Consider the following 13,312-nt stretch of genomic DNA (forward strand, 5'->3'; position numbering starts at 1 on the left):
ATATCAGATCCTGCTATTAGGGATTCTGCCCTAGACATTAGACAGAATTCATAACCCACCTCCATGGGGCTACATTTAAGCTTAGAGGACCTTCCCAGGCTTCCTGGGTGTCCTGGACTCTGCCCAAGGCACCTCCTGCATTGCTTCTTCTGCAGCTCCTGCCTCTGACAGCTCTTATAAAACTCGGCCCTTCTTGTTGTCTTGTTTGCTCTGTCCCTTTTATTGTCGTAATCCCTTACTCTTCATATACTTCTTTTTTTCTCCCTTACTCTTCAATCCTTTTCTCTTTCAGTCCTTGCCCTGTCTCTTCCATTCCCTACAGTTCTTCTCAGCCTTCAGCCACTGGTACTCCCTCCCTGGGGACCAACTCTCCTCTCTTTGTGATTGACCCATCTTGACATACATTTCTGTAATGTCTTTTTCACTGCTTCAGACACACATGTGGAACTATGTCATCACAACACTGCCTGGCCATTCTAGACTTTGCTGCCTATATTCCAGACATTCTTCTCAACCACTTCATCCTGGAACCCCCTAGACTCTGCCCCTGGGACTCCTGACTTTGATTGGTGACCTTTTGCTTTATTATGACCAGAACCAGTCCTTTTGGTCACTTCCCAGTCATTTACATATCATAGGGCTATGATGGTGACTTCTCTCCCCTCCACTTTCTACCTCCCTTTTATGTTTTATCTTCTCCCTTTAAAATGGAATCTCCTTGAGAGAACTTGCTTGCTTATATTTGTACCCTCAGCACTTACGATAATCCCTGGTGCATAATAAGCATTTAAATAATTTTTCATTCATTTTTATTCATTCATACTATGCTGCAGTCTATCTATACCCATCACCAATCCCTCCAATGCCCTTTGAGTGTCCTAGAGATTAAATTCCTCAGAGATAGTGGTTTTGGGTTATTCACAAGCCATACAGTATTTCCAGAAGAACACTGCATTGTACTAAAAATAAGGGGAGAGAGAGAGAGAGAGAGAGAGAGAGAGAGAGAGAGAGAGAGAGAGAGAGAGAGAGAGAGAGAGAGAGAGAGAGAGAGAGAAATTGGTGCCCTTTTGTTTCAGGGCAGATCTTGGGATCATTGAAAGAACTGAATTTTCCCAAATACCATCCAGCCCAGTTGCTCCTTCCCATTCATTCAATTCTAGGCCAGGTTCACTGTCCATCTTCAGCATCTGCCCAAGGACCAGCTCTATGGGCCAAGGCCGGACAATAGGGCATTATTGGAGCATTTGATTTTTTCTGTGTGGATAAATGGGCCAAATTCTCTAAAATCATGATGGATCTCATTCAGATGCTTTGTAGTATTCTGGGGTATGATGCCATTAGCACAATATCCCCATACAGAAGCAGATGGAGGATCTCAGCATCGGTTAGGGAAGCTTCTTTCATTTGGACACTGCACTGGTCATGCCCAAGACAAAGTCAAACCCCTCTGAGGAGTATATATCAACCTGTTTTGTGCTTTGATTGACATTTTGATTCAGAGGGTTGTCAATCAATCAATCAATTAAGAAGCATTTATCAAACACAGATGAGATACCAGGAACTGTGTTAGGTGCTGGTAAGGTTAAAAAGTCAGAACTGAAACAGTCCCTGCCCTTAAGGAGCTTACATTCTTTCAGGAGAAACAACTTGCACACATATAAATATATATAAACTAAATACAAGAAAAACATTTTGCAGCTGGAGTGGAGGACAAGAAATCAGGAAAGACTTCATATAGAAATGGGCATTTTAGGAAGGAAAATAGGGAAGTATCAGACATCTTTGTCACCGTTGTCCCACTTTTTGAGGAATCTTCATGATTTTAAGGAATGCACAAGAAATGCCTTATTGGAGGCAAACCTTTATGGCAGTATGTAGCTCTACCAAATCATACTCTCTTTTTTTGACCATCAACAAAAGCACAGTGAAATCTTTATATTTTTTTAATCAACTATGTGGCTATAAGTACATATGCTTCTATAGAATATTATTAGCAAAAACCTATTCCTTCTTGTATTTTCATCATTGATTTCCTTGATAGTTATGCAAATTATTTTCATAAAGTTTAAAAAGTAGTCCGACAATGTAATTGCTGTTCCTAGGGAGGTTTAGGCTGGTGAATCTCTTGAGCTCAGGAGTTCTGAGCTGCAGTAGGACTAAAGGCAATCTGGTATCCACACTAAATCTGGCACCACTATGGCTGAATCCCCAGGAAGTCAGAGTGGAGGTGGGGAAGGGACACAAGGCTACCCAAGGCGGGGCACTAGCTGACCCGTATGAGAAGTAGAGACAGTCAAAGGTTCTACATTGATCAGTACTTGCATCGGCCCTGTGAATGACCATGGCACTTTCAGTCTGGATAAGATAGGAAAACCCGGTCTGAAAGAAAAAGAAAGGAAGGAAGGAATAATGGAAGGAAGAAAAGAAAAAAGAAAGAGAAAGAAAAAGAAAGGAAAAGAAAAAGAAAATAAATGAAAATAGCTTAGTGGGTTGGTTACTATTGATAATTCCTTAATCTCCCTTTTGGGGGATATAGTAATACATTATTTTTTTCCCAATAATTCAGCATCTTTTCTTCTTACATATACTTCGGAATCAATCCCTCTAGTCTCAAAATGGTGCCTCCTCCAACCCTGATCTCCTTTGGGGACCCTTAAACTGACCAATCATTCTTCCCATTTTTATTATCTTTTACTTTTCTCATGTCACCAACATAGACTCAGATATTAGAAATCATATGTGATAATTCCACAGTCATTGATGGAGAAAGTAGTTTGTTATAGAAATAGTGACAGACCTTTACCATTTTAATCTATTTATTGTCCTTCTAATTTCATCCTTCAATACTCTCAGGGTGTCTGGTTTAGTGGGCTTTCATGGTAAGCTTTCTGTAAACTCAATTTTCCTTTTACCACTTCTCAGAGTTTTATTAGGTAGTACTGCTCACGATCTTCCCCCACTCTCTTCCATAAGATTTTACGAGTGAATTTATAATCTAACATAGTGTTGCCCTTGGCTGCTATATCTCTCTGCTTAGCAAAGAGATCAAGTGTTTGCTGGTTAAGGTGGTTTCTAGGCACTTTTGGTCTCCTTATTGTGGCAATTAGATTATACTAATTAAATTTTTTGTAGGAAATGATCACAGTTTGTTCTTTTACTCATTTTCTATTTTTCTGCATGAATACTTTAAATAGGTCAAGTTTTGATATTTTCTCTTTTTTATCCTTTCTTCTAATATGTTAATTTTGGACTTTGTTTTAAGAAGTTAATGCTTCAACTGTACACACAAAGCTGATTCCCCCCCACCCAAAGGCACAAATATCTGTAATCAGTTGTTTCCTACGTAAGAGATGGTTAATTTCACTTTTATGATGTTACTTGGTGTTCACCATGACCAACAAATCCCAATTATCTTCAGTATTCATAGAAAAAAAGTATTCTTGAAATGTACAGTTTCAGAGAAACCTGGAAAGACTTATATGAACTGATGCAGGGTGAAATGAACAGGACCAGAAGGACAATTTATATAATACCAATACCAACAATATGGTAAAGAAAAAAGCATTCATGATATGTAGATAATAGATTTACATGTTGTCTGCAAGGCTTTTTCCATATTTACCAATGTATTTTTTCATCATTATCCCCTTTGCTTTGCAATGAAGTCACTGATTTCAGTGTATCTGTTTGTGACCAGGGACCAGCCCATGACAGCATTTACAATACATTATTCTACCTGATGCAGTCCAGATATGGACTTCAGAGAACGGGCAAGGTAGTCTATGGCTGTTTCCTATCCTATGCCTCATGGTGTAGAAAAAAGCCTCTTAGATTGATTGCTGAGCTGGAACTGAGCATTTGTACAAAAGACTCCTGCTCTGGCACACTGAAGCTCCCTCTTTCTTGGCAGCAAGTAAGGGGATAACTGCTTCTAGTGAGGAGAACAGGAGTATCAGCGGTGTGATAACGCCAGCTGCCTATCTAGGCCTACTGGAATTTTTGAACATGGCTCCTTTGTTCTTTGCCCCTTTTGGTGATCTGTCTAGCTCTTAGATTAAGTAATATTGTAGACAGAATAGAACAGTCTTTGTTACTAACCTTGTGAGCTAAGAAAAGTCTGGAGAATTTGGGGGGACTCTAGGAACTAGAGTCCATAAAAATTTCCTGGCAGCAGAACCAGGTCAGACACCAATGCCAACATGGGGATTGACCTGTTTGATCCCTGGAAGCATCTTCAGGGCATACCAGGCTCCCAGTAGTTAGAGGTGTCACATGTTGATTTAATCCAGAGGGCCTTATTGAGTGTTTTTCTCTAACTTTTCTACCTCCTTATTCTCAGCCACAGATGTTGGTGCACAAGCTGCAATTATCTTCGTGGTGGTCTTTCTGCTTGTGCTCATCATGAGCGTTGTAACACTAGACGCCCGAGTGTCCCGTGAAATGATGTTTCTTGTTGCCTTTGGACACACAATAAAACCAACACCACCAACTCCTTTGTCTGCAGTTCCAAGGAGAACCTGTGAGCAGTTTTCCCATTGAACTCCAACTTCCTTATATGTTTGGATTTCATTTATTTTGAAAATGTCCATATTAGTAGTTATTATATTACAAAATTCAAAAAAGCAGTGTCATGGCTTCAGAATAATCACAGAGGCAATCACAAACAGGATAGACTGAAGAACAAAGTTCTTAAAAAATTTTTTTTCCAGTGAAAATGTGGTGAGCTGAATTGAAAAGGGTATTGGTTTATTTAAGTAAAGGGGAAGTTGGGAAGTTCCATGAAGCATTTCACAAGGGGAGCCATCTGCTGACATGTTAGCTATGGGGACTGACTGGAGCTGAGGTGGGGAATGGACATTGTATTTAAGGAGAAGGGAGGGCAATGACTGTCTCTGGTATGGGCAGACTGGCTATGAAACTCCTGCTTCTCCACATATTTGGAGTAAGAAGGGATCACAGCTGCAGCTACATGGGTGTCCTAACCCCTTCTGTCCTCTGGGTGTTATGTACGCACCACTCATTGTTAGCACAGATCCACTGGGAACAGGAACTAGGAGAGCAATCATGATGTGTTTTCATCTCTCTTCCCCTCCCACCTCCCCAAAAACATCTCATCTACCGAGGCTGTGCTTGGCCTCTGGAGCCAGGCTTCAGGTCACTTAAAAGGCATCACAAGAATTCACGTTGGCCACAGACTGCATGACTGGGTGAGCAGAACATGCTGAGACTTCTCCTCACCCCCGAGGACCATGTCTGAGGCTACTTAAAATCTAGTTAGGAGGGTTCTTAAGTTTTTTTTTTTGTCTGCCATCCCTTTGGTGAAGGCTATGGACCTCTTCTTAGAATAATGTTTTTAAACACATAAAATAAAATACATAGGATTACAAAGGAAACCAATTATATTAAAATACAGTCATCAAAATATTTTTTAAAAACATTCATGATCCCAGGTTAAAACTCCTGCTAGTAGATGAAAACTCACATTTCTATAATGAAGAGCTGTTTTAATTTTTAAAAACATTTTTAAAGGCTTTTTTAGGTTAACAAAGCAATTTCTCTACAATTGACTTTGTGAGTTAGAAATGATTATTCCTATTATATTGATGACAAATTGAGACTCAGGGTTGATTGGCTTGCTCTGAGTTCCATTAACTAGTAAACTTTAGAGCTAGGATATTAAACAGATAAAGTATGGGACTGGGAGTCAGGAAGACCTGGGTTCTAATCCTGCCTGTGAAGTTTATTAGCTGTGTAATGGTAGGCAAATTGCTTAAGCACTCTAAGCCTCAGTTTACTCCTCTATAAATGATGGGGTTGGATTGAGATGGCCTCTAAGATACCTTCTAGGTCTATGATCCTATGATCTTCCTTCTCTTTTATTAGTTAAATGTATTGAATGGCCATTCTGTGAAGAGTCAGGTGTGTATACAAGGGAAGACAGAGCCATTACAAAAAGATGCATTAGAAACTTAATTGAAGGAAACTCTACCACAAAGGTGAAGGATCATAAACAAGTACCTGAAGAAGTAGGAAGAGTGATGGATGGGGAGAGAAGATTAGGGAGAAGATTCTGGAAGAAACAGCCAAATAGAGTAGGATGAGTCTTGGATTTGGAGCTGGGGAACAGAGGAGCCTAAAAATTCAGAGCTGGATGGACCTTAGGGAGGATATAGTCCAACCTCCTAATTTTATATAAATGGTAACCAAGGCTTAAAGGGTGGAAGGCCCTTAATCACTGTCACACCAGCGGTGAATAAATTGTTCCCGTCCATCCATTCTACCAAGAGAAGTCCTCACATGCTTGGGTTAGGCATCCCCAAAACTCATCAGCAGCTTTAAAACCCATTCTGTGCATCTGTGAACTAGAGATAATGCCAATGATAGCTCCCACCGTGTAAATGGTGTTTTACACGCAAATAGGCCCAGGATTTGTTGAGGACAGAAGCAAATGGTATCCTGACCCTGGTTCTTGTAGCATCAATGAAAGAAAATCAAATGTTCCCTAATCTACTACTACCAGTCCATTCCAGCTTCCTTTTCTTTAAAATTTTATTAATTTGTTTGTTTTTAGTTCTCAACATTCACTCCTATAAGATTTTGAGTTCTAAATTTTCTCTCCCTCCCTCTGCTCTCCCCTCCCCCAGACAGCATGCAATCTGATAGAGGTTATACACATACAATTATACTGAACATATTTCCACATCAGTCATGTTGTAAAGAAGAATTAGAACCAAAAGGAAAAACCAAGAGAAAGAAGAAACAAAAAAGAGAGAGAGAAAACAGTCTGCTTCGATCTGCATTCAGACTCCACAGTTCTTTCTCTGGATGTGGGCAGCATTTTCCATCATGAGGCTTTGGAATTGTTTTAGATCCTTGCATTACTGAGAAGAGCTAAGTCTATCATAGTTGATCATTGCACACCCATTCCAACTTCTTAAAGAATCAGAGAAATATAGGGGTGAACGACTCCTTAGGAAGCTCTTCTGTAGCATCCTGACAGAAGGTCAGTCAGCCTCCACTTGAACATCTCCAAGATGGGGAACTCGCTACCTCACGAGGCAATTCACTTTGCAACTGAAATACTTTCCTAAATAATAATTCACATTTCTATACAACTTAAATGTTTACAGAGGGCATTTGTCATCACAACCCTGTAAGGCTGGTTGAATGAGAATTGCTTTTCCTATTTCCTAGTGAGGAAACTGAGGATCCTGTAGGTGCTATGATTTTCCCAAGGTGAATAAAAATCATCATTATCATCATCATCATCATCATCATCACCATCATTGCCACAGCCCCTATTTCTAAAGCTCTTTAAGATGAATAAAGTGCATTCCCAGAAACACCCTAGTAAGGCAGGTAGTACAAGCGCTGTTATTTCTATTTTCCAGGTGAGGAAACTGAGGCACAATTCATGCTCACATTACATGAACGAAGTCACACAACTGGCGGGTGTCAAAGCCAGAATCCTGAACCAGGTCTTCCAGTTCCAGGTTCAAGTTGCTTTCTTGTACATCAAATCAACTTGTCATTTCTAGGAAGATTTTCCTTGTATCAAAATTAAATTAGTCCCTCTAAAATTCCCTCTCCCCCCCAGGCTCCTAGTTCTGACATCCAGGGCCAAGTGGAATAAATTTAATCCATCCTCCATGTGACAGCCCTTCAAATATATGGGTAAATATTTATGCAATAAGCATCAATGAATCACCACGTGCTGGCTCTGGGGGAGATCGGCTGCTCTCATAGAGCTCACAGTCTGAGGGGAGGAAAGGGGGCAAATGTTAACCTCACAAGATAATTTCCTGAGGGGAGTGCAAATTAATATGCAAAGTGGACAGTTTGGTCTAGTCATTCCCTAGTAATCAGGCAGTAGCAACATAGTTCATATTTCTAACGCACCTTAATATTTATAGAATGCTTTCCTCCTCCCTATGTGACAGATAGTTCAAGGATTATTCTTCCATTTTTACAGAAGAAGAAACTGAGTCCCAGAAAGGGAAACTGAACTGGTCCTCAGAATCTGGGTCCAGGTCTCCCAACTGCTAATCCACTGTTCTTTCCACTGCATCACACTGATAAAGAGAACCAAAGGCCAGCCCAACCCAAACCCTGATCCATTCACATTTAGAGGGAAGGAGACTAACAAGAGGTATAGTATTATGGTCTTATGGTCCCAGTCCCTGCAGCAACTTTGCTTCCAGCATTTATGCTTACTTGACACTCATGTGAACATCTCACCTCGCTCCAATGCTTAGAAACTAGTCCCATTCCTAAAGTTGGGGCATCTAGAGAGAGAACAGGGATAGAAGCTGTGGCTTCCTCCTTAGACTGTAGCCTCCACAAGGGATGGTGGTTGTATCCTCCCCACCCCTAACCCCTCTTCAGCTGTGTGAATTGTAGTGAGTCATTTTCCTCATCTGTAAGCTGGGATAATGTATATGAATAAGATAATGTATATGAAACACTATGCAAACTTTAAAACACTATATAAAGGTCAGTTAATAATGAATATTATTAATAATTGATAATAATAATGATGATAATTCTTGCTGTAACTGGGTTTTATAAAATACAGAAAACAACACCTGCAGCTCCCCTTACGGCCAGGCTTTTTTGGAGGATCCAGTGAGGTAACGGATGCAGCCCATGTAGAGACAGCCCTCGTTCTTAGAAATGTGTTCCTTATTTCGAGCATGGCTCTCCACCTATTTCTAGCTCTATCCTCTATGCAGAACCAAAATTAATGTAATTCCTCTTCTCCATGACAGTCCTTCAGATATTTGAACAGCTTATCATCCCTGGCCCCCCCACTCATCCTCCCTTCTCCAAGGTAAATATTCCCATTTCCTTCCATCAGTCCTTGGATGGCACAATCTCTATCTCTGTCTCCAAATCCCCCTTCCTCCATCACTCCTCCAAGATTCTGGACAACTTTGGTTTCAGTGGCCTGGGAAGGCAGGAGATAGGTTTCAGGGGAAAGGAGGTGTCATGGAAAGGACAAGTCTCCAGGACAGGATGCCAGGATGAATCATTGGAAAGCTCAGCTCAGTGCCAGGAGGTGATGGTCACACCCAGCACCAGGTGCATCCCTTAATTCTCCCCTTTCCCAAAGGGTTAAATTGGAGGCTTCAAGTCCTCCTTGAGGGAGGGGTTCAAAAAATGAGCTGCCTTTCCAGACAGGTCTGGGGGACAGGAAGCCCCAGGTGAAGGCAGAGCAGAGTCACCATAATTATAGGAACAGAAGAGGCATATGTCCTGTTCTCAGAGACCAGCTGTTTGTCTACCACCCAGAGCTCTGACCCAGGCCACAGAATGGGCTTTGTACCTTGGTTCCAGATGGAGCCTTAACCCCTGGGAAGCAGTAGAAAGCATGATAGATGTGGCATCAGGGCACCAGGGCTCAAAGCCCAGCAATACCACTTAGGACCTGTGTGATCTTGGCCGAATCACTTAACCCATCTGGGCCTCCGATCCTCATCTGTAAAGTGATTCCTCTGATTATGGTCTCTGAGGGCCCTTCTAGCATTAAAATACCACCAATCCTGATTCGCATCTCCAGATCTTGAAGAATTTAATAAATGCTTCTTGAATGAATCAATAGCCTGTCCAGATAGCTGTAAGAAGGACGGTGCTCATAGTGTGTCCCAGGAGCCAAGCGAAGCTGAGCTATTTGCTCTGAGACAAGGGACTGTGTGAGGTGGCTCCCCTTGTCCCCAGCCCCTCCCCCACCGCCAGGTGCAGGTTTTTTTCCCTCAGCTTCTCTGTTTGTTTGTTTTCCACTCACCGTTGCCGCCGCTCCCCACCCTGGAGGTTATGGGCTGCTCGTCCATCACCTTCCCATTCAGTCCTGTCCAAGCTTCTGTCGTCCAGCTCCCAGCAACAGCTCCTCAGGGCAGTGAGCCCACATTTCCACTAAAATGTTTCCAAGGGTTCATTCGTTTGTTCCCTTCCCTCCCTCCCCTTGGAGGAGCCTCCTCTCTGCACACAGGAGGCCTGTCTCTGGGCAGAGGAACCAGGAAGCAGCTGTAGTGGGAAGAATTCTGAACTTGGGAGTCTGAGGATCTGAGGACTGAACGCTGAGAGAGACGTTGAAGATGGAGTGGACTCAGGGGGTCTGGATTCAAATCTCATCTCCGCTGCTCACTCACTACCCGGGGGATCTTGGGCAAATCCCTGGGTCTAGTCTCCTCCTCTGTTAAATAAGGGAGTTGAACTAAATGTCTCCAAGATTCCTTCCAGATCAAAATACTGTTAGACTGTATAGTCAGAGCTGGAAGAGACTTTGGAGCATGAGACATCAGAGCCAGAGGGATCCAAACCCACCCCCCCACCTCATTTTTATAGATGAGGAATTAAGGTTCTGAGTGGAAGTGGAATTTCCTGAAGTCACACAGCAGCGAGCCAGGAGCACAGCTCAGGATTTGAACTCTGTTCTCCAGAATCCCAGGTCCAGTGCTCTCATCCCATCAGCAGAGCTGCTCCCAGTGGAGTCTTCCCCTAGTGTCTTTTGGGGCTGTGGAGATGACTGGATCAGAGTCTTTGAAGGCTATGCTAATGGGATGCACTCTGGAAGACCTTACCAGGCTGGAAAGGCCTTGAGGACACAGAATGATAATAATGATGAAGATGGTAACAGTTGACATTCACAGATGATTGTAAGGTTTGCAAAGTGCCAAGGGCACATTATCCCACTTGATATTCCAAACAGCCCTATGGTGTGGGTGCTGTCCAGTCATTTCGGTCATGTATAACTCTTTGTGATCCCTCGCGGGGTCACAAAATATTGGAGCAGTTTGCCATTGCCTTTTCCAGCTCATTTTACAGATGAAGAAATTGGGGCAAACAGGGTTAAGTGACTTGCCCAGGCTCACTAAGGCAGGATTTGAACTCGGGAAGGAGTCTTCCTGATTCTAAGCTGAGGGCTCTATCCACTGAGCCACTTGAGAGGTGGGTACTGCAAGTATTACATCCTCTCTACTTTAGAGATGAGGAAAGGATCAGAGAGGGAGGCAGCTATGGCGGGCTAGAAGGAGAGCTGGAATTTCATCAGAGGACTTGCCTTCTCTTCCAAGCACTACCCTGTGACCTTGGGAGACCAATGAATCCCTAAGTGTTTACTGAATATTTACTGTCTTCTGGGCACTAAGTACCGGGAATACAGAGACAAAAACAAAGTATTCTCTGCCCTCAGGGAGCTTCCCTTCTAACAGAGAAGACAACATGTATACCTTCATGTGTATAAAACATATATATGTATAAACACTATACAGAATATATTCAAAATAAATATGAAGCCATTTGGGGAGGGAGGGCAGTACCAGTGGGGAGTTAGGAGAAGGGGGAGAGGATGGTCAGGAAAGGCTTCATGGAGAAGATGACTCTTGAGTCGTTTTGAAGGAAAACAAATTCCAGGAAGCACAAGTGAAGAGGGCAGAATATTCTAAGCATAAAGCCAACCATCTCAAAGCTACAGAGATTGTGCGAGGAATGGCATGGGCAGACCTACAGAGTGCCTGGATAGGAATACTGTGTAAGTCAGTCAACAAACCTTTGTTAAGCACCTATTATGGGCGAGGCATTGTGCTAATTAGAGATTCCAAAAAAGGCAAAAAGAGAAGACTGGAAAGGTAGGAAATACCCAGGTTGGGAAGCTCTTTAAACGCCAGAGGAAAGGGACTCCTTTATTGGGGTGGGGGGGGGGCGGCGATATCCTGCGCCTTACCAAAATGACGTGAAGGCCAGTCACTTTTCCTTGCAGAGCCTCAATTTTTCTGTAAAATGATGGGCTTGGACTAGATGACCTCCAGGGTCCCTTCTAGCTTGCAGCCAGTGTTTCTCTAACTTGCCGATGGTTCCACGGCTAGTAGATGGGATTGGGGCTTGGGTTTTCCTGACTCCAAATGCAGTGGTCCTCTGTTGACTGAGGACTGAACGCTCAAGTTTGGAAAAATTCATCACCGGAACATTGGCCACCACGGGGTGGAATGTTTCAGCCACATTAACTCATGAATTTGTCCACTAAAACACGGAGGGGTTAGGATCTGAACTGATGCACAATGCACGGACTAAGTGATGACTCTTTAGCCAGGGGTTCTTTTTTGTTTGTTTGTTTTAAATTAATTAATTTATTTTTAGTTTACAACATTCAGCTCCACAAGCTTTTGAGTTGCAACTTTTCTCCTTCTCCTTCTCCTCCCCCTCCCTTACCCAAGACAGCATGCAATCCAATATTGGCTCTACATATACATTCACATTAAACATATTTTCCCATTAGTCATGTTGCAAAGAAGAATTATAACCAATGGAATGAACCATGAGAAAGAAGAAGCAAAACAAAAAAGAGAGAGCAGATAGTTTTGCTTCAATCTGCATTCAGACTCCATAGTTCTTTCTCTGGCTGTGGCTAGCATTTTCCATCATGAGTCTTTTGGAGTTGTCTTAGAACCTTGCATTGCTGAGAAGAGCTAAGTCTATCAAAGTCAGTCATCGCACAATGCGGCTGTAACCACATACAATGTTCTCCTGGTTCTGCCCCCCTTACTCAGCATCAGTCCATGTAAGTATTTCCAGTTTTTTTTAAATCCCCCTGCTCCTCATTTCTTATAGCACAACACTATTCCATTACATTCATATACCACTGCTTGTTCAGTCATTCCACAATGGATGGAAATCCCCTTGGTTTCCAATTCTTTGCCATCACAAAAAGAGCTACTATAAATATTTTTGTACATGTGGGTCCTTTTCCCCATTTGTACGATCTCATTGGGATACAGCCCTGGAAGTGTAGACCAGGGGTTCTTAACTTGGGATCTATAAACTCCCAAGGGTTTACAGTGTGAGCAGATTTCAGGGGGTTTATAAACTTGGATGGGGAAAAACACATCTTTCTGTCAATATATTGGCTTTCTTTGTAATTTTATATATATGTATATATATACATACACATATGTATATATATATGTGTGTATATATATAATTTTTTGTAGCTACAAACCCTATTCTGAGAAGGGGTCCACAGGCTTCACCAGACTCCCAAAGGGATCCATGACACACAAAAACCTGAGAACCCCAGATTTAGACTTTGTGAAGTAATAATAGCTTAACATTTTACTACATTTAAGTGAATCACTGCTTTTCAGAATTGGAAGATACCTCATAGGGCATCTCTGAGCACCAATCAAAACATGAATGAGTACCCCGCCAGGCAGTATCTATAGCAAGTGACCCTCTGAGCCTTCTTTTGAAGGCCTCCAGTGACAGGGAACTACTTCCTACGTCAATTCTCTCCACTTTAGAACTGAATTAGATGTTG

The 13,312-nt window shown here is 42.2% G+C and overlaps 1 protein-coding gene across 1 annotated transcript in view; it reads left to right on the forward strand.

The window, feature by feature from the left end:
• The window catches only part of LOC118832216 (Y-box-binding protein 1-like), a 59,040-nt gene that overhangs the window by 5,458 nt on the left and 40,270 nt on the right, over positions 1–13,312 (forward strand). The window contains exon 2 of the mRNA XM_036739618.1: positions 4,340–4,410. Coding sequence (XP_036595513.1) covers positions 4,340–4,410 — 71 coding nt within the window. The remainder of the gene's footprint in view (positions 1–4,339; positions 4,411–13,312) is intronic.

Source organism: Trichosurus vulpecula, chromosome 9, assembly GCF_011100635.1.
Source record: "Trichosurus vulpecula isolate mTriVul1 chromosome 9, mTriVul1.pri, whole genome shotgun sequence".
Taxonomy (NCBI): domain Eukaryota; kingdom Metazoa; phylum Chordata; class Mammalia; order Diprotodontia; family Phalangeridae; genus Trichosurus; species Trichosurus vulpecula.